This window comes from Anas platyrhynchos, chromosome 3, assembly GCF_047663525.1.
Source record: "Anas platyrhynchos isolate ZD024472 breed Pekin duck chromosome 3, IASCAAS_PekinDuck_T2T, whole genome shotgun sequence".
Classification (NCBI taxonomy): domain Eukaryota; kingdom Metazoa; phylum Chordata; class Aves; order Anseriformes; family Anatidae; genus Anas; species Anas platyrhynchos.
The window spans coordinates 35,676,140-35,698,525 of NC_092589.1; the positions used below are offsets into that span (position 1 = coordinate 35,676,140).

The 22,386-nt window shown below is 45.7% G+C and overlaps 1 protein-coding gene across 4 annotated transcripts in view; it reads right to left on the reverse strand.

Annotated features, from left to right (window-relative positions):
• Positions 1 to 22,386, reverse strand: part of MDGA1 (MAM domain containing glycosylphosphatidylinositol anchor 1) — a 140,066-nt gene that overhangs the window by 50,782 nt on the left and 66,898 nt on the right. For all 4 annotated transcript variants that reach the window (XM_027454015.3, XM_027454014.3, XM_013108791.5 and 1 more), the window contains exon 9: positions 3,079 to 3,348. In XM_027454015.3, the coding sequence (XP_027309816.2) occupies positions 3,079 to 3,348 (270 nt within the window). The remainder of the gene's footprint in view (positions 1 to 3,078; positions 3,349 to 22,386) is intronic.

The following is a 22,386-nucleotide window of genomic DNA, read 5'->3' on the forward strand; positions in this document are numbered from 1 at the left end:
TCAGCCAGGGTGAAAACAGCAGGAGCTTTGGCAAGGGCAGAAATGTCTTTTCTAAACCCACCTCTCCTCTTAAAAACAGAGGGCAGCAGGAGGAAAAGAAACACAGAAGAAACAATGTACTGGAGAGAAATTGGATGGTTCAGAGAATAAGGGATTTCCCATCATTTCCCCAGCTGCTGCTGTCCCGAACCAGTAACAAACAGGGCTTGAAAGCTGGCCGCCTGCAAAGCTCATCCAATTTTCTGGAAGTGACTGAGAGCCCTCCCTGGCATTGCCCTGCCAAAAACTGCCCCAAAATGCTGCCACAAGGCAATGCTGGCTGCAGCCCAGTGGGCAGCAGGCATGGCTGGACACCACGAGGACAGCAAATTTAAGCTTGTAGGGCAGCAGGCATGGCTGGACACCACGAGGACAGCAAATTTAAGCTTCTACAGAGGGATCCTACAGGCTCAGGCATTCTCCTTCCCCATTATATGACAAGACTCTCCCAAAATGTCACCATGTCCACGCGGATGAATTTTGGCTTAGGTGTTGCACCCAGCTTCTCAGAGTGAGTCAGGAACAACTTGAGGTCTTACCCCAAAAGGGCCTGTTTGAGATTACCTTCCCTTCTCCCTGTGCAATTCAATTTTTGGGAGGTTCTGGGCAAGGCAGGAGCTGGCCCTGAACACGAAGCCTCCTTTCTGAGGTCAGGTCCAATCTGGACCTGCACAGACCAGCACCGCGCAGAGCAGAGCAGACACAAACAGCATCTCCCCAAGCAGTCTGCCACACCTTGCCACTTGAATCATGGGCCCTGCCATTCAGTGTGGTTATAATTAGGCTCGAAAGGATTCAGTGTTTATTTTTTATGAACTCAGATGGATAATATTGATGTTTATTTCCAAGTCCTTTTTTTCTTATTATTTTTATTGACTTGAATTTTTGCACAAGCAAGAAGTTCAGAACCACCTCAGAGACTAATTGCTGCTTATTCAACTTGTATTGACTGTGGAAGTCAAGCTTCATAATGGATTCAGAAATAAAATCAGAACTGATGATAATCATAATCTTGCATGATATTAATTCCTTATTAATTGACTCTAAAATAGAAATAGAAGCTAAAAAAAAATCCTTCCAATAGAAAGGAAGCACATCAAAATACTTTTGGAACTTCCTTTCTGGAAACTTTTACCATTGCCAGAAAGTTTTGTCTTTTTCTTTCAGCTGACAGGAAGAGCTAAAGGTTATTCACTCAGTCTTTCAGGGCTTTTCTGAGCTTGCAGATAGATAGTGGGAGAGCAGCTGGTGACCAGTATGGGTGGCCCTGATAACTTGCTCAAGGGAGTGGGTTGGATGCCTCACTGTTCTTTCAAAATATTACCAAAAAAAGCTAATCTCCCATCCACAGAAGAAACTAATCCCATCCAATAGACCTTGGCAGGTTTATGTACTCTGTTTCTAGTCTGTCTGAACGCCTCACAGTCACAACTGAGTCACTGCCTCCCCATCAGACAGGAAGGTTCATGGACCTTCTTTCACAGAGCAGAAACAAAAAGCGACTATGCTGTTCCTCCACAGAGGAAGTCTGTAGCAGATGTGAATTTAAACTAGAGCTGAAGTGCCCTAGTCCAGCCACTGGATTATTTTTCAGGTTGCTCTAGAGGTTCAATTAGAGGTCTAATTGATTTGTAGCTGTGCAGGACACAGGCAGAGACATTTGGAGCTGAAAAGCCAGCATCAGCTATCAACACCTTGGAAAAAGAGGAAAGATGCAGAAAAACAAATGCTTGCAGCTTTCCAGATGCAGGCTCTGTAGGGATGACCACTGCTTTCTGCTGAGGGGATCTTGCCATGGGGGACATGCCATGGCACATAGGATGGCAGTGTGTACTTGTTACTACTTCCAGCAAGAAACTGAGAACCTGGGAGCGTTCCCGAACTTGTTAAGAACAAAGTTCACCCTGATGGATGGCTCATAGCGAGATATGGTTTGCCATGTAGTTAGGGAGATGAGAGTTGCAAGCATATGAAGAAAGATTAGGTAGCCAAGGCTCTGAATTGTAATCCACTGCCAGACAAATTTTGGGAGACACCCACAGTTGAGGGTAAGGTCCCGAAAAATGTTCCACAGAATAGAAATGGTTTGGGTTGCCCCATTCCTGAGAGCATCTCAGAGTTACAGCATAACTGAGCTTTTCCAGACCCTAGGAAAGATTTAAAGATTTGCTTTAAAGTCTGGCCTCTTTGCATATTATTTATTCTCTCTTTCTCTCTCTCTCTCATTTTTTTTTTTTCCCCACTCCTGTCTTGACATGTTTTATAAATTGGCCCTATTCTGGAAAAACAATATTTTGGCTGAATTTACTGTTTATTAAGGCAACTTCATCTGAGAGCTTGTCTAGAATCTGGTGCCCAAGTCAATTCTGAGGTCATGGGAAAAACAGATTTAATGATCAGTTAGAGAGGCTAGGTCAGATGTGTGGTTTTAGATGCTATAACTCTGCCATCCCTCTCTGCAGTTGCAGGTGCTAGAAAGCAGCTCTGGTGCATGCTGGAAAAACAAAGCAAAACAAAACAAAACTGAGCAGTAAATCCAATAGTACTAGTATCCAACCCCAGATCATGTTTGTCCTAGCAGACATTGTGATTCAAAGACAGCCTGGAGTCACAGGGAAGGTGTAGGAATATGTGGTACCATTGGTTTGTTTGTTTCAGAGGGGAAATTAGATGTTTTTGGAGACTGCTGGCAGGATGTAGAGCCTTTCAATCATCCTTGGTCAATACTTACCTACCAAGCTTGAAAATACTACTACCAAGCCTGAAAGCTGATGACAGCCTCAAGTTTTAGTCTTTCAGGCAAATTTCTAAATACTGCTAACATACAACAAAGGCTGGCACTAACTGCCCCGGGTCCATCCCAGACTTGAAGGACTGCCTGGATGGTGGAGACACTGTGGGCTTACAGAAAGTCACCCCATGTACAAAGGAGGCAGCAGAAGTGGGACACGCTGCTTGTACCAGCATTTACTGGGATCAAGCTTCCCACCTCTGTGCCCCCATCTCACATCTCGCTCCCACGTGCGCTCTGGGACTTACCAGACACCTGGAAGAGGCAGGCGGAGACCCCCACATCATTGGAAATGCTGCACTCGTAGTTTCCACTGGTCTCCCGGCTCACGCTGTCCACCTTCAGCTCCGAGTAGTCCTGCTGCTCCGCCGGGGGCTGCGGCAGGAGGGTCCCGTTGAAGCGCCAGACGGAGGTGGCCACCTTCATGGGGCTGCCCTTCAGCATGGTGCAGCGCAGGGTGACGCTGCGCCCCACGCCCTGGCGCACATCCTGGAAGGCTGGCTCCACCACCGGCGGGACTGGGGACCGAACAGAGCAACAGACAGGGGTGTCATCAGGGGACAGCCACCTCGCGCAGCGCGGCCAACACGACACTGCCTCTGAAGAGACAGGTGACGGTTATTTCTGAGGTGATATTTGTTTTCTATCCAGAGACAGATTTGTTGGACTGAAAGCAGTGATAACTGCCTGGCATCTCCTTCTGACTGGGCTGGAGCCACCTATTAACTCCCTCCCATTTATTAGGTAGTTTTATTTATTTATTTATTTTTTAACAAGTTCTCATCCCATGGGGAAGCTGAGCACCATAGCTTGGGTTCAGTCCCTGGATCCCAACCAGAATAACCTTGGTCCTCATTCCTCATATCCAGCATAAATTGTACCACCCAAGCAGGCAGGTACACTCACAGGCAGTAACATTCATGTCCTTCTCTTCAGTGTCCAACCATCCTACCAGAGACACCATGTTCAGATGGTGAGATGAACATTGTGTGTCCTCAGACCTCAAGGGATGTTAGAGGAATATATCAATAAAATACACTAAGGACTGGCTACCAGGACCCTTGGTCCTATTCTAATCTCTGCCAGCAATGCCCTGGTGTCATGAGGTGAATCAGTTCTCTCCATGCCAGTTTCTTTGCCAGTTACATGAGAGTGATGATATGTGGATGTCTTCCTAGCAAAGGGGGTTAACTCTTGATCTTTAGCACTTGCAAAAAATTACAGGAACCTCATGATTTGGGCATGGCTGAGGCAGAGCAAGGAGAAAGTCTGTGTTGGTATTGCTTGGGTCAACAACCTTATTTAACACAGTGGCAGAGGACCTCAGTCTCCACAGCCATCTGGTGGACATGCTTCATATGCAATAAGATCTTAATTAAAACACTGGAGCATAGGAATAACCAGCAACTCTCCCTCTAAAATGAGAAAATGCTTCCTGAACACAAAGCAGCTGTTAGCCCAAATGGACCAGAGGGAGGACAGATTTATAGCAGCTCCGGCACAACCACAGCTCACCTTCCCTGGGTTCAGAGCACCTGATTTTCCACTGACAACATCCTACAAAGCACCTGTCCCCTCTGAACGTCTGCAGAGCTGCCAAGCAGGGGTCCCCTCCTGCAGCCTGACCCCAGCAAGGCCCTCCAACAGCTCTGTAATATTGGTGACCTCTCCATCAGCCACCGTATGGGTCTGCCATGCAGTGTCCTCTCCCTATGGACACCGCCGAATCTGTGGGTATGCCTCCTACCAGCACCTCCTCCACCTGACAGCCCCACTCAGCTGTGGCTGATTGTTTTCTAGGTATCTGTTCTCAGCTCTCAGCCTCTGGGCCCTTCACTGCACTTAAGTGGATTAAAAGCAACCCTTGACTGAGCTCACGTTGCCGTGCTGAGTGGCATGGTCAGCTCATTACAGATGGCTTTGCTAGCAATGTGTCTCAGCGGGTGCTCCAAGCACTGACTTGCCTTTGGCTCGCATGTCTCCCACCTCACGGTGAGAATTATGTGAGAAGTTGTTTGATTAGACCTAGTGCCATGAATGTGTCATCTCCATCCCTAGCTGCTATCCCATTTCTTGGGTCACATCTGCTCCTTAATTGAAGACGGCGGGGTCTCACATTATAATCAAGGCTGGCTGGTGACATAGGGAAAAAAAAAAAAAAGGAAAGAAAGAAAAAGAAAAATGGGACAAAAGAGAAAGGAAGGTTTAAAAATAACATGTCACAGCAGCTCCAGATGTGCTCAAAACAATCCACTTCACAAAAGGGAGAGAGAGGAATGGGAGATGAGCACCGCGTGCGGAGCTGAGATAGAGGAAGAGAAAAGGTCTGGACGAGGACAAAGTGCCCCCCCCGGACAAAGTGTCCCCCCCAGGGCCACAGGCTGTGCCCCTCTGTTAGGGAGGGTCTGGGACTGGGAAAGGGACACAGAGAAGCAGGGCTGGGACCGTCCAGATGCTTCCTTAGGTCCCAGGAACAGCAGGGCAGCCATGGATGCGGAAGATATTTAATCTTCTTCAGCAGGGAAATGGGATTTACTTGGCTTACATGGGGACAGGCTCAGGACCTATATTACCACCTTGTGAAGGGAATGTCTCAAAGTACCTACACAGTAAAAACTGGTTATATTTTCTCCTCTTGCCTCTGGCACTAGGAAAAACCCAACAAGCACTGACCGTGCAGATGGTCCTGGAGCCCCCGAGTTTTCTGGAGAGAGCAGGAGGAGCTCATCCCATGAGCACAAAGGATGGAGCACCACGGCAGAGGGCAGCTGGTGCTGAAGGACGCCGGAGGTTATGAAAGAAATGAATGGTCACCAGCAATTACAGAGCCAGACATCAGCTCTGGCCCCGACAGCTGCTGGGGAGCCCACACTTCTGCAGGTAGGCTACACATAAAAGGGAGACCCGTGACCAAAGCGGGGATTCAGATTGCAAACCCTAGTGGATAACCACATGGCCTTTTCTCATTCTCAGCTTAACACAAAAGAAAGCTTGTTTAAATGAGCTGGTACTCTGACTGCCTCGGAGCAGAGCCCTCCAACACGACTCCTGCACAGATACCCTGGGGGAGCTGCAGGAAATGATAATGATTTTCCAGGTGCCTCTGACACCCAGAGGGAAGCAGCATCCCTGCTGGCCGTAAGGGAACTGATCTGCTGTGCACAGCAATATTGGGCTGTTCTGGCTCACTAAGCTGTTGTGGTGCTCTTTGGGGAGCCTGGGAATCAGACTGAGTTTTTAGCCTGCTTCCAAAGGAGGGCCCTTGTCCAGAGGCTCCTGAAGTGCCTTCCCGTGTCTCCCTGATCTCCAGCACAGGCAGCTGAGGTGCTCTGTTAAGCAGCAGCCACATCCCAGGCGGCAGGTTGCTACACTTGAAGAGGGAGTTAAAAAAAAAACAACCAACCCTTTGCATACACAGGGCACCAGGATTCCCTGGTAGGCATCACGGCAAACAAATATAGGCGATTACTGCTTTCTCTCAGCACAGCTTAGCTCTGAAAGAGCTAGTCAGCAGGAGGAGTGATGCAGGGGGTGAAGAGGGCAGCACATTGCTGTTGTAGGCAGCGATGGAGGAGCAAGGCTCCTCCGGCAACCTTGTTAAGATGCGGCTGCTGTGAGAAACAAGGCAGGGCAGCCTGCCTTCACAGTAGAATTATTGTGCAACAGAAGAAAACATAATCACTCACCTGCTCGTTAGGAGCAAATCAAATCAGCCCAACACAGGCAACCTACTCCAGTGTGCCAGGCACCAGGATGCAAAGCTGGGCTGCAGGCAGCTCCCTTGCTGTGAGCCCGAGCAGATGCTCTGCTCTGAAGGGGTTGCTAAACTGGCACGGTGTTCACAATGATGAAGGGCAAGAGCAAGGAAAGCACAACAAAGAAGTGTCAAGTGCCAGGGGGTGTTGCTTTGTACCCCAATTAGCTCTCATTTTCTTGGTTTCATTGGAAACGCAGCACGGAAATGCACTGTCTTGCCAGATGAGTGAGGAAAGCATTGGCCGCTGGGCTGTGGCCAAGTCATCAAACACTTGTTTTAAAAGTCCATTCTTATTTGAGCCTTGTGGAAAGGAGAACTGTTCTTTCTCACAAGACTCAGAGTATTTACTGGAGAGAGCACAGTCTTCGTGCTCTTTTCGTAGAACCTTGTGGTTCTACTCGGGCACAGCTCAGGGAGGACTACTCTGTGATCCCTGTGATACCATCTGCTTGCTGCAGGTTTCCACCAAGCTCAGATGCCTCCAGAAGGCATCTACTTGTGTCAAGGATGCTTCATCCACCAAGGATTAAGTCAGAGCACCCCAGGATGGCAGCAATGGACCATGAACAAACACCTTCTACTCTGCCCTCCAGAGTCCAGTCATCATTTACATTTCTATTTAAATCTGGAAAGTACAGCACTTAACATAAGCTATGAAAATAGCAAGCCTTGCTAGGTTAGAAAGCAGCTTGATTTTCAGCAGCTCTCAGCCTAATCTGCTGAATGAGTCCCTCCAAGCTTAGCCATGCAATTACAGCACCAGTGGGACTCCTGCTTGCAGGCTCCACCTCACCCTGTGTGTGTGAGCTCATAATTGACCATTCATTTACGGAATTAAAACTGCAAAGGACACACAGAAAATCTGGTATGAAAGACTGCGCTTTCCGCTTAATTTCAATTATTAGGTGTGTTTTGTTACCCAAAGTGGCTAAATATATCAGACAATAATTATTCTCCAGAAAATAAATCAGCGTGGACTGCTATCAAGGCCTTATGGAACATATATGACTCCATCCAACATCCATTTACATTCTGGTAGGTACCCTCCTGCAGTTGCACTGGATTTATCTAGATAACAAAAGCAATGCCAGCAGAGGGTACCCTTTTTATCCGGTTCCTGGTCCCATAATCTAGGATGCTAGATACGTCACAGGCATCATTCATGATGCTGCACTGTTGCCTTCACAGACAGTAGAAAACTCCATGGTTTGAGTTCCAGGAGAGATCACAGCTCTCCACCCAAACCAGAGGGAAGCTCTTGTGTTGTCACAAGACTGAGAAGTCACAGCTGAGTAATTCTATTCCCTCCAGTAGCAACCATAATCCACACACCAATAACGCACACCGGGCACCAGCCAAAGCAGTTTTCCATTTGGAAACAAATATCCAACCAATATTTGCAAGCTCAGTCTCCTCTGCTTGTTTCTGAGATATAATTGAGTAGTTAGGAGAGGGGAGATGGAGGAAGGCTAGCTCAACCAATCTGAGCTAAAAGCCAGAATATTTTTCTTTCATCTTCTATGCCTTTTGCCTTTGCACTCCAGTTTCCCCACATATAAAAAGATAAAACGTGTATTTCTGCAAAATACTTGAAAGCCAAGTTGCAAGTATTGTTATTTCAAACAAAACAAATTTATTTGAGTACATTTTCTGCCAGACAAGTGGGTGGAGGAAGGAGAGGAGCAGGGCGCAGAGCAGAGCAGGGTTAGTTCGGTGCTAGTTGACTGCTTTTAAAAGAAGAACAAATGAAATAAATTCACTACCAGCTGTTCTGCTTTGCTCTTCTCTGAACTTTCCAAGCCAATTAGCTCAACCTATCTTCACCTTGTTTTAATGAAGAGGGATTTGCTAAAGGATTTCCTCCTCTGCATGATGAGCTGTGGTGATTACTACATGAGATCCCCTAGCTCACTTTGCAAAGCGCTTTAAAGAAAGTCCACCCTGTGTGGGAATTTCCCGACCTTCTGCCTCACATATATGTCTCCTCCAAAAAGATCTGTCCCAGACATGCTGGAACTCCACTCAGACTCACTGCCCAATTAATTCATGCTAACAAGACTCTACAAAGATGAGCATTCCCTTGCAGTGTAAAGCCACCTCATTCCCATGCCTCACTTACCTTCAAGTGCCTGCTTTCAAAACAGTGCGCTCCCCTAATTGAAACAGATGAGTGGGAAAGGATGATGTATGTGCAGAAGACACACACATTTGTATGTGAAACGCACGCTGTTAACCCTCCCCCCACCAACACAACACCCAATTAGAAAAGTTATTCACAAAAGAAATAAAGAGGGTAAGGGAGTGGGCATGCCTATTTCAGGAGCGATGCCTACAATTACTGCCTGACCAATGACATAACCCAAATCTAGACTTTGCAGGAAAATGTTGTCGCTAACTCACAGGCAATTTTGCTGGTAATAGCACGGTGAAGCAGATGGACAGCTACGCCAGATCTGGGATTCTCTTGCCCACCCACACACCCACAAGGGGAAGTCCTCCCGTTTGAAGCAGCGTCAGACCACCAACTCTCCGCTCAGATTTTGCGTCTGTCTCCTAAAAGATAACGAGATGCCAGCTCATACCCATGCATCCATTATTACATGCTTCTGTTTAACAAATGGGGCTGGCAGTGACATCCTGCTCCCAATAGCATATAAATAGTTTAGATGCAAACATTCACTAACAGTCAGCCAATGACACTCTTTCCCCAAAAGCATCCCACATGCATTAACTTTTGGCAGAGAACCAGTTATCTTACTACTCAATAATTCATAGGTGTGCTACTCAGCTGGGTAGTTCTGGGAATAAAGAAACCCATTGCCAGTGAAAACTAAGGAGAAACAAAACAAAACAAACAAAAATCAATTTAAAAAAAAATGCCAACAAAGAACCAAATGGGATTCTTCTTCCAGAATGGAGAATCCACATCTTTCCTCCTACTTCAGGGTTTAATGAGTAGGTTTTTGTTACCATCTAACTTCATTCCCTTGCTGCAGTTTAAACCTATTGCAAGTCATCCCCATAGCTGGTGTTTTCATCCTAATAATCAACTCTGACCTATCCCCGCAGCTCTCAACCTGAACAAATAACAAAAGGAGAGAAATTTTGGCCCTCTTCTGAAGTCCTTGACAAATGATGTTGGCATTTCATACACATACATGCCTACACATTTCCCCTTTCTCTCCTTCCCTCTGCTCTTCAAGTGGCAGGAGCACAGCCTTAGTTCCTATTTAGGTTTTTGTTTTCTCTGGGCAGAGAGAATTTGGGAGAATCTGGGCCTTAGAATATTAAATGCCAGAGGAATCACATCTAGTTTGAGGAAGGAGAAAAGTAAAAGACAAATCTGAAAGTACAGCTCTGGCTCTCCTCACATGCCTGGCAGAGACAAGCAGGGCACAAGGGCCTATAAAGGGGCAGAGAGCAACAAGTACTGTTTAAATCCTTGTGAGCAGGAACAGAGCTGCTTGGCCCATTCCAGCAGAATGGGTTTCCCTATTCTTCCATCCACAGATTAAAACAGAGGGAAAACAACCGATCTGCGGTGTTCATAGTCCTAGGATAGGCCCTCCATATTCCTGTGAAGGATTGGAACAACTGAGAATCACAGAATCACAGAATTTCTAGGTTGGAAGAGACCCCAAGATCATCGAGTCCAACCACTGACCTAACACTAACAGTCCCCACTAAACCATATCCCTAAGCTCTACATCTAAACTGAAAAGGGAAAAGCCTGATCCTCTTCCCAAGTTTGACAACAAACTTGGAGCTAGCTGAAACAGGACTTTGAAGTCCTAATTTATCCTAATGTCCTCTATATGAACCTCTCCGTGAACTTCCAGTGGCTTGCTGAAAGAGTTCATCACATACATCTGAGTCGTAACACGCATCTGAAGCTTGGGCAGCATGTCCTACTGTTGGGCAGGAGCCACCTCCTGTGTTTGAGCTGCTTTGTACCACAGTGGAGCTACCCTGGGAAGGAAAACAAATACCAGCCAGCACGTTCCCTATAGCAAATCTAGCGAAAAATCTTTGGACTCCAGACAGCATCCAATTAGTGCCACTGCTAGGGCTCACGCCCAGAGTATGCAGCTGCCTGCAAGGAATTGACTGAGTTTCCCCTTGTCTCCTCTGGAGGATCTCACAGGTAGCTCTCCCAGAAGAGCTACCAGGTAGATGTGACTGCAAGTAGCAATCCAGTAACAACAGGCTCCAGTTCCATCACCAGCCGCCTGAGCAATTCAATTGCCTCCATATGTTTGGACCCTTTTAAATAAAATAACTGAAAGTTAGGGGCAGGGAGGTTGCAGAATAAAATGCCTCTGAGAACCACAATCCTGTCAAAAGGGAGGAGAGCTTCTGCTTTAGAAATGCAATGATTTTCAGAGCCACAGGTGGTCAGAGCCTTCAGCTCACAGCTGGGCTACAGCGTTACCTCACCTTCTGTTTTCTGAAAGCTAAATTGGGAGCACTAGATGATCCCTCCACAGCTGCTTTCAAAACAGGCAAGCAAAACAAGAGGTAGCATAGCCAAAAGAAAAAAATGTTGATTAAAAAATCAGAGCTCTTTTAATGTAAAGGTGCTGTCAGAGCTGGAAAGGGGAGAGATCCAAGCCAGAAAGAGCCTGGTAGGGGGAAAAAGGGCAGTCCAAGGCAATTAAGATAATCAAATATTAACCAGCACTGCTTAATATGCTTGCTTTGAATTCTCTGCCTGTACTATTAAGCAAAAAGGATGCATGGGGCAAAGCTAGACTAGGAGGAATTAATGCAGTGGTTCTTCACCTATCTACACAGTGAAAAGAGGTCAAGCTTCCCACGAAAACTTGGCTCTTCCTCAGACTCTCCTTCAGGCCTGGTAAGGGATTTGGGTCAGGAAAGAAGAACTTATCAAAGAACAACACCCAGTTCTCCATCGTTTCTCTGTCTGCTGCCTCTGAGTTCTGCCGCCCGTCGTTTAATACCCTGCTCTGCTAACTGTCATCATTACGCCGTTTTTCCATCCTTCACCCGTGATTGATCTTGATTCATCTGAGGAAAATGACGACAATGAAAACGTAACCATTCAGAAGGAGGCTGAAAGGACGCTCAAACTAAAAGATTTATGCCAGATATTCAGTCTCATAGATGAAGCAGCTGAGGTCAACAAATATCAAAGCAATTTTTCCCATAAGAATTAATGTAACAAGGGGGGTGGTGCATACAGGAACTTAAGAAATGCACACAATTTAAAAACACAGGATCAGCAGATGTAGCATAGAGAAAGGAGAGGCAAGAACATTTTTTACTATAGGCATTTTTGCTGTCTCTCTGTGAATGGTTCTCTCTTCATCACTGTCACCATCATCTTCAGATGAATCAAGATAGATCAAATCAATCAAGGATGAAGGGTGGAAAAAATGGAGATAGATTCAGGCGAAATGGCCGGGGTCTTCCAGAGCAGTGACTGGCTCCAAAAAGCCAGCATCTCTGCCATCTGAAAGTCCTGTATTCCCTCTTCATCCTTCACACTGTTGCCTGCATGACTTTTAAATGTGTGAGTGTCCCAAGTCCCTGTGTCCAACTCCTCCTCTATTAACTAATTCTAATGGAAAAATGCACTTTCAGCAGATTGCTGGTCACAGAAAAGCACCTCTCTACACCTTGTTCCCAAAACTGGTGGCTACCTATGGTCCCTGTGGAGGCTGTTTTTTTTGTCTAGGTTGGATAGTAGCAATGACAGGACAGTGAAAGATTCTGGGCATCAACCAGGCCCCTGTCATAAACTGATTAAGAAAAATGGGTTGTTAAGCCATTTAGTCTCACATTTTAGAATTATTTCTCTGCTGTTTCAATAATTTAGCCTCATAGCATCCCATGCTGAGCCTGGTGTACGCATACTTAACAACCTCATGCCATTAACAGCAAGACGTATTGAGCTACAGAGAGATCTGCTTGCACTGTTAACCAAGTATCTATTGCACAGAGGACACAAAACTAAGTATGAGGAGTTATTACAAAAGCTTGCTCACTGATCCACACAACAGGAAGAAGGCAAGCTTCCCATGTGGATCAACCTCCTGCTCTAACAGTGGGCAGAAAGCATGGGCAGGAGCTGGACCAGAACCCAGAGGAGGTGACCATCAGCTCCCAGCCAGGCCAGCAGCCTCCAGTCTCCCCAGCCATCATCAGGAGTCTGTGAGTACAGTCTTTGGCAACTTGTTTCTTCAGGCCTGAATTATACCAGCTGTATCAGAGGATATGGACTCAAGCTACAGAGGACTCACTTACCTGCTGGAAACTTCATGTTTTCTCTCTGCATCGCCACCCATGCTTCCAGAGAAGCAGCACACCAACCTCTGAACTGCTGAAGCATGCGTGCAACCCCACAGCTCTCACCTTTCTCTGCATTAGGAAGAGCAGTGTCACTTCTGACAGCTCTAGGTGTGGTGGCCTCCCAGAAATCACTCTCTGGGTCTCAGGGTCTCCTCTGCAGCGGAAGGCACAGGACAGAGGCCAGTGACAAAGCTGGCAATCATTCAAGGACAGCAGCCTGCTCTCTTGACCTCCCCATCTGGCTGTCAGCTCTGTCCCATCTCACCTGGACTTGGACCAGGAGACGGAAATTTATTAGCAAGCCCACGCACCAGATAAATCTGCTCTGACATTTGATTTTCCAGGCTGCTTCTGTGTCTGACCCTAAACTGGGACAGAACTAGAGAAACCACTTGGAGGAGCAGCATCCCTGCCACAGCTACTTTTTCATGTTGACTGAGGAGAACTCAGGTAGCAGCAAAGATGTTCTGCAGATCAACCAGTAGTGATACGCACTTTCTTTCTTCTCCTGATGGCCTCAGGTCAGAGCGGATTTTGGTCCAACAGATAAATGCCTGTAATCTGTTCCATAATGCTTCCTTTGTTCACAATCCCAATGTTTTGGGAGCACAAAAAGTTAGCCCATTGCCTTCCTCATTCTCACCCATTGCATCAAGAGTTGAAACCGGATCCTGGCCTGAGTCAGTCCATCAGCAGTCTTCAGCCTGAGGAGTCGTGGCAGCATTCACTGTAACACGGCACCCTGCTCCTTCCACCTTCTCTGTGATAGATTGCAACAGCTCCCAGAATCAGATACCCCAGGTGAAAAGGACATTTTAAACACATTTCAACAACTTTTGCTGAGCCATCCCACTGTGGTGGGCAGAGAGAGGACATAATTCTGTGTACAGCTCTGGAAAGAACCTGCATGAACTGAAATCTGGGAATATTTGTGGCTAATTCTATGATTAAAGTCAGAAATTAAGGGAAGACAGGCTTCTCCATGTCCTGTTTGTGAGACTTTTGCTCAATCTGGAAATCCTGGTCTGAATTCGTCTGTGCAAAAATGGCCAAATTAAAGGGTAACAACAGATCATAAAACCTCAAAAATGCCTTATGAAGTAGCAAAACATGGAGGAAAAATGTATTGGAGGGGAAGTGCGTGATGGCATTCTGTGAACATCAGAGGAGATAAAATTATCCTGTAAACTCCATGCTTGTGTAGCTTATAAGAGTACAGATATGAACCAATTGGGTCAATGTAAGCAGAGGAGAACTCAGAACAAACAGCAATAAACCTTTTTTTTTTTTTTTTTTCCTCACTGATTTCAGAAAAAGAACTCATGGAAGATGAATGTGGGATGCAACCGTACAAATTAAAAAATGAATGGTGATTAATATAGTTTTATGGGTCCTTGGCAGACAAACTGGGTAGTGTTTGAGAAAGCAACAAGAAAAGTAACTATCTTGTCATAACATCCTCAGGCGTTGGAAGGATCCTGGCTTGCTTCCACACGACAGACTAATTGAAGATGTAATACTATTCAAATGTAGCCCACATTAAGCAGCTTAAAAACACATTAGCTGAAAGAGTTCAAAAAGGAATTTTAAATTGGCGCACACACCACTGAGGTCTCTCTAGTGATAGGGCAGACCTCCTCTAGGAAGGCTTCCCTGGTGAGATCCCATATGAAACTCTTAAGCTGGTTCTATTTCACATCACCACCAAGGTCAGAAAGCCAGCCAGCAGGTTGGCATAGTTAAAGCATATCAGTCACAAAGTCCCCAGATCCGTCTGTGTAGCCAGCATCACACATAAGCAACCACCTTGGTGTCTGAATAACCTTGCTTCCATTTGCAGTTGGGATGGTGGGGTGCAGATTTTGGCACAACTCTGGGATGCGGCTTGGGCGTTGCTTCTTTCCATCCCTACAGAGCCTACAAAGGCAGTGTTTTAATGTGTGTTAACTGAGGATCACCATCATTAAGCACTTATGTCAGGATAAGATACTAATGTCTTTGGAGAACATAAAATACGCAGAAGTATATAACATACTTGGGAGATACCTCATGCAGCACAACTTGGTTTGCTTGATAGATTGGGTTTATGGTAACAGCACTCAATTTGCCTCAGAAAGTGTGAAGATCTGGAAAGAAAACTGTTGAGCAGAGAATGTGTCACTCTGTCAGGACAATGACTCCGGGAGGATCCTGAGTCAATATAGCCAGCTTTAATTTGTAGTCCGAAGATGTCCAAAGCTTTGGATGGTTGAGCCAAAGATTAAGAAACAAATTGTGAGGTGGACTTCACTCCTGTATCTGCATTGTTGAGAAAATTTTTGAAAATCTCTTGAACAGGGGTGACCACCATGCTGCCAGCATGATGCTGAAAAAGGGGGAGGGAGGTATGAAAAACATGCCTTGCAGTGAATGGCTAGGAGACTCTTCCTGACTGTGTACAGAAAAAAGGCTAAGAGATTAAGAGATTACTTGTTCTGGTATCTCAGACTACACAAGATAGAGACTGCTAATAACAAATAGTTCTTTATGTGAGAAGACAAAAGCATAAACAGAGCTTGTATTTGGAAACTGAAATAAGACAGGCTTAGATTAAGTAATGACCACTGAAGCATGGGAGTATAAATCCATTGGAACAATTTACTGAGGGAAGCAACTTACTGAGGGACACAGTGAATTCTCTGTCACTTCAGTCTATGAGTAGCTGCTGCACAAAAAATGTACAAATAGTGCAAGTTTAGATCCACAAAGGTAAATTAACCATGTTGCTCAGCTCCACGACTAAGAGTGATGACACTTGGCATTTCAATAATTCTCCTACAGAGACAAACAGCACAAAAAGGTTATAAAGAGATCAAAGAATATTTGCTTTCTCAGAGACATCAGGAAGCTGGAGTTCCAGCATTTTGGATAGGCACATTGGAGCACATAACCTTATACAAGCAATTTTCAAAAAAGAAAGGAAAAAAGAAATCCTCCCAAGCACCTTTCCTTCTCCCTTTAAAACCAGTAGGTGAGCTCATTTCCATCTTTTCATTTTTACATATGAGCTAGTCCCTAGAAAGTCAAACAGAATGAAAACTTGCCCATTTCCGTGCATAAATCTGGACTTCTGCAAGGCCTCATTACAAGCAGTTCAAGGGCAGGAGAAAAAAATACAATAACAACCAGACCACAAAGATCTGTTCTGAATGCTGCTCTGTTTTTCTTTCACCCACTAACTGCCACCATCTTCCCATCCTTTTGGATCCATTATGCTCTTTCCTGCAAACCACCTTACACAGAGCACTGCTCCCTTTTCTTCAAGCCCCAGCTCCGTGTTTTACAGCACACATATTGGCTGAAGGGCCTGTGTTATGCACATGCTGTGAACTGCTAAGAAAATGCCAGCAAAGCTAGCACTATTAAACCCATCTATATCACATTAAGCTCTTATTAGCTACTGCATTTTAGCTTATGATTATGACGGTAAAATACCTCTTCGCAATCAGCACTTGGTAAGGAAAACTCCTGTACTGTGCAAATGCCACTCTTATTTATTGTTCTCTTGACCTCAGCCTCAGCCACTGTCAGGAACCCATTAGTTTTGGCACTCCAACCAATCCCTCCCATCAAACATGTGGCTGACTTGGACCCAGAGTTGCAGCATATTTGGAATGGATGAGATTTACAGCCCTCACTTCATCAGACTTAAGCACAGGTCACAACAGATCAAGAGCCTACAAAGGATCAGCTGGAATGGCCTTAAATTGCCTTTCTTTCCTCACCAGCAGGGATCTACCCCAGGTGCCTCTTCCCCACAAAAATGGAGCAATTTTCAGTCTCTCCTACTTTCCACTCATCCCCCTGCAGCTTCGGCAAGCAGCAAACAAACTCAGAAGTCAGCTTCCTCCCAGTCAACAGTAATGAAAAATTTCCATGGTTTCCTGCGATCGCACATAACCCCAGAAACAAGGACTCCGAAATCATGCAAAATGCAACAGGTCTGCATGCAACTAGGAAATTTAAGTCTGTCTGTCAATCCGGGGGACCAATGAGGGCTTTGCAAGGTTTATCACTGAGTTCATGAAAGAAAACACACTGTTTTATCTGAGTCCTGGAGACCAATTAAATCTAAATCAGAAGCAAAAACTGAGGTAGGATACAAGCGTGTGCACACACATGCTTATTTGTGTTTGCAATAGAGACACAAAGAGAGAGAGAAATCAGAAACCATATGAAGTGAAATAGGGTGAGAGGTGCATGTTGGAAATGTGATCTCTGTGCATTGAGAAAACAGTTTCCTGGCTTCAAAGAAAAAATAGTTTATTTCTCAGAGACAGACCCAAGCAGAGAAGCACAAGCTAGTAACTGAGCATTTTTTTTTTTTCCCACAGAAAGCTCCAAAAAGATTTACACCTTTCCCAAAAACTGAACCCTCAGCTCCCCAGTACCGTGTCCCAGGCAGAACTGGTGGCAGGAAGACTTGTTAAGCTGCAGAGAAGCCTGAACACTTCTGAAATGTAATTCATATGCAGACAGTTTCCCTGCAGGAGTGACTGTAATTGGTGCTGTTTCAGAGTTTGGGGTAAGGATGTCCACAGCTGATTACAATTCAGACCCCTCCCTGGGATGCTCAGTTTCTCCTTAGGTTTTCTATTCACACTGAGAGTGCTTCAGAGGGACTTCCCAGCACAAGACCCCTCTTCAAAGGTGGCTTTGCTGTTCTGTGCCTTGCCTCTACGTGCCCTCTGCAGTCCTCCAGTGGGTCAGGAGGAACTCGCTCTGCTCCAGCACCAGGGCACAGAGAGAAGGTGAGGGATAGCACAGGAACCTATTCCTGCACCCTCACAGGTGCAGCCTGAAGGAGTTTGTGGCTCAAAAATTATGGGAGAAAAGCAAAGCCACAGTGCCACAGCACCACATCGTTTCTCTCTGGCAGAGAGGCTGGGGACAGCAGGCCTCAGCTCCCTAGGTCCTGTGTCAGGTCTGATGTCATATGTGCTCCCTTGCAAGTGTGGACAGCTGTTTTCACCTCTCCGTGCCTCAGGCTCTTCTGCAGAGTCTGAGAGTTATTATGAGACAATGACTTGCTTTTTTTGCCTGCCTTTTGTCTTCCTGGTTCCCCTAGCGAGTCTGGGTCCATGGCATCTCTCTCTGGGCACTCTACGTGCTTGCTTCCTGGTCACCAAGAGGCAGGATTTGATAGGGCCAGGCTATTCCCTCGTTTTCCACCTTGTGATCACAGCCTTAAAATGAGATCTGACAGCAGTTTTCTAACTCCCTTCATCTACCACTTTCCTTCCCCTGGTCTCCTGTTGCCAGTGGTAGTGCACAGCTTGCAGTATAGCACATGCCTCCCCAAATCTATTTTGCTCAGGGGCTAGCAGCAGCTCTCTGTCTTGCCAGAACATATACACAAGCCTTCCCATCCTCCTAGCTCCCATATCCCTAGCCTAGGTCCCTAGACTCAAGACTTTTCTCTTTCAAGAAAATCTTTAAACCAGTATCTGAACTTAAGCAGCACTAGTTGTGGTGGTCAGCCTTGAGAGGGTCACTGTAGGGGAGCAATTATCCAAAAAGAATTGACCAACACTGTCTGCCACCCACTATGTCTGCGCAGCTCTCGTCTCTCCTTTCCTGCCAAAATGGTATAGTTTGGACATCTCTCTCACTTGATAAAATTAAGTTGCTCTCCCTAGAGAGTCTGGCAAAAATAAAACAGAATAATGGCAGCTTATGGAAAGTGTATTTGTTTCTCCCCACAGTGACTGAGAAATGGATTAGCTGATTTAAACCGGTTGTCTTCTAAGCAAACGAATTCATCTCTCTAGGTGAGGAGCTCTCACACAAGCTTTTACTCATCCTCTCGTTACAGCCACAGAGGTGTTTAGAGATGAGTAATGAGCAACAGAAAGGCTGAACGGCAGCACAGGCAGGCTGCGATCCAGGTAGCAGACCCAGCTCTCCCCTCTTAGGAGGGCTCCCCACCTTCCTGAGGCACACATCTGGGCGTCATCGTCTCTTCCCTCATTGACGTTTCCCCAGGACACAGTAAGCAGGCCTCATGGTGCTTTGCAGAGGTAAATCTGAAAAGCTCTCAGGATGCAAGGGAGACTTCCCAAGAAAATCTTGGTGAGTGGCAGCACATGCGAACCTTCCCCCTCAGGCAGCAAGCAGTGAAGAGACTGGGGTCCTGCAGAACAAGTCCTAACTGCTGTGTGCTGAAAGGAAAAAAAGTTAGGCAAGCCGAAATTCATACAGCTGCTTTACCCTGGGAAATATTTTTTTTTCCTCCAAACATACACATACCAAATGCTACAAAAAAGCAACACTGGGAGTCCTGGGGCTTTGATCCATGAAGACAAAGACTGCAAAAGCAGCCACAAAGAAGAAGGTTTTGGCTGAGCATCCCTTGGCATGTCAGACTAGCTGCCCCTCACAGCCATGAGGCTGGCAGGAGGGTAGGGCCAACAGGTCCTAGACAAGCAGGAGCCATTCCCTCTTAGGCCACATTTGGTACAACCTCATCTTAAGATTCAAGCTGAAACCGATGTAAGCGCTGTCACAGTCTCTGTCTGCCAGGCCCCAGGCCCAATAGATGGTAATTGTTAAAACAAATCCGTGGCCAGCTAAGCCTCTGTGGTTGTTACTGTGCTCTGAACCATGGCCATTTGGATTTATAGCCATGACGGAGTAAAATGGATTCCTCCTTCAGCCCATCCTTAGACTGACAACCCTAATTACTTGTTAGCAGCCCAGGCACTGGGCAGCAGAGTGAGCAATCCTCACGCTGCAGCACTGAGGACAGGGCTGTATGCACAAACACAAACTCAGAGCAACGTAATCCCAGACGCAGCGCTGCTAGCTGAAAATGTGTTGACAATCAGGAACAAAACTCTCTGCTCTTAACAAGGGGGTTTATATGTGTTGATAGAAACACAGAAATAATGTATACTCTCAGCTTAGTTACACAAACCTCTGTATAACAAATTAGGTAGGAAACAGGGAGGATTTCCATCAGAGTGGGACCAGACGACAGGGTCAAGCTTTGTCTGTTCAGGCTGCTGGGTTGAGGTCACGTCCATGACTGCAAATGATTTTCTTCTCCGTAATGAAAGTCTCCAGATTTGCAAACACTGAATTTGCAGAAAGCACAGTTTGCCTGTGACTTTGAATGCAGAAACGTCTTTCCTGGAACCTCAGGTAATTCTTAAACCTTTGATGGCTTAATATTACCCAGAGCACTCCAGAGCCCTGTTTGGCATGAGAGCCTAGGGTTACCCTTTTACCCTTTTTTGGGAGCAAGACCCAAAGCAGGATATAGTGCAGCGGTACTGGAACATGAGTGGAAGGGCAGGAAAGACGCAGCCACTTTAAGGGTAGAAAAAGCACCTCCTGCCCCCACTTTAGCTTCCGAACTGCATTTGCCAGCTTGGAGGAGGGTGTCAGAATAGACTTCACTAATGAAAATAATAATAATAAAAAAAATAAAATACAACTACTATTAATAAACGTACTCACAAATGAATCCAGCCAAGTCTAAAATTCTTAGCAGATGGCTCCACACTCCAGCGCATGTGGCCAAGCAGCAAGATGGATAAGCCAGCTCCGTCACAGATATGGGTCAGCTCTGGCCAGGGACATCTCATTTCTCTCAGACTCCCTTCACATGAGCAGGGAGAGCTTCAGCAAGCTCTCAGGAGCCAAAAGTCCCATCCTAACCACTCTGAAGAACCATCTTCAAGCCAGGAGCATGTCTCAAGAGCACTTTTAACAGAGCAGTTAATATCCACACTTCTGTTTCAGAGGGGGTAGGACATCTGCAAAGAGCGCTGACACTGAGAGATGGCTTCAACAGTTGATCGAAACAGTTTAATGCATTTCTGTTTCCAGTTGCTTGGATCCAGCGATGCTCCTTACTTATTTACAGTATCACTCCCTCCTCTCCTCCCTGCTCTTCTGTTTGCTACATAGATAACGGGAAATTGATGCTGACTATTGCCCGTCTGAGCCCTGCCAATGGGTTCAGGAGGGTTTTAAAGAGGAATAAGTCAACAGGGTGACCAAGAATAACATTTGCCAGCATGTGAGCCCAGATGGGAAAACAAATCCTTGCATACCTGAACATTTCTTTAAGTGACAAGGGCAACAGATGCCTCAACAGGACATAATCTGGCTGCCTTTCAGGTAGGGGCTAAGCCAGACTTTCTCGTCACTGGCCCTGTGGCCATTCCTGTGTCTAGGAATATTCACATTTCCTGAAGTCCTGTTAACTGTGATAGCTGCCCTTCCAAAGAAAAATGTTGGTCTACTTTCCTGATTGCACCTAACAGTCATTATGCTTTGAAGTTAAACACAATAATCCACCTGCTGCTGTGTGTGACAAAACTCAACCTAAGGGCAGTAAACCTAATTCTTTGGAGATCAATCCCAGGTGATTGTGGACTATTATTTTGAATCCAGAAGGCTCCAAGCTCTCAGGTCATGTTATTCATTTCCTAGTCTTTATTCCTGCCAAGATGTCACCTGTAGTGTGACCCAAAGATGAAAAACAGCATCAGCTTTCAGACTGGACTATCCAAAACAAGGTCAACTCTACATAAATATTTCCTTCTTCCTCTTCCCTTCTTTCTGTGAGCACTTAGAGATATCAAGACTTCTGCCAAAGATAAGAATGGCACCAGCAAAAGTCAGCTTATCCAGTAAACAGAATTTGGTAAACTAATTACAGCTCTCAGTAGAGAAGATAGGTTCCCCGCTATCAGTTTTTGCTGTTTAGCCACAGAGAGAGAACCTATTCAGGTGTTCGATAGTCTCCCCTCAAGCAAGGGCCTGAGAAAAGTAGCAAGTACTGTGAGGATAAACAGATCAGAGGGAAAGTACTGGAGGCAATGCATCAAGGATTAGGTGTGATGAGGCGGGCAGGGTTGAGCTGGACTTTGACAGAGCTGTTCAGCAGTTTATGATATGGTCAGGACTGACAAGCCTTCAGGACTGACACAATATCATTCATGCAAACAGGGTAACGTACTGGGACTGAAATTTATACCACGCTGTTATATGAGGCTCCAAGAAAGCAAATGTAACATCACCATGATAAGATAGTCCTCTCAAAGGCCAGTTATTGCAAAGGCTAGAGCTTAGAGTTACTCCTGTTCCTTGTAATTCATTGAAATGCTATTTTAAACAGGCTTTCAGGATACATATTTTCAGGATATATATATTTTCTTCAATTTGCTATTATATACTTGTTAAATTTGCATCCAGGTAACATCATTTTCAGTGATCCACACATACACATTTTTTTTGTTTCCTCCTTTCATACATACTGGCTCAAATGATATTTTGTAAACCAAAATGCACAGAATGCCGTATATTTGCAAGCCCAGTATGTGTTTTACAACCTTATGCTGATCTCATCTACACAGGGTGACCCAGTCCTGATTTTAAACCCACCTCTGCAGAAGATTCACTTTGCTGCTGGGACTTTTTCTTGAGTGAGTACCTA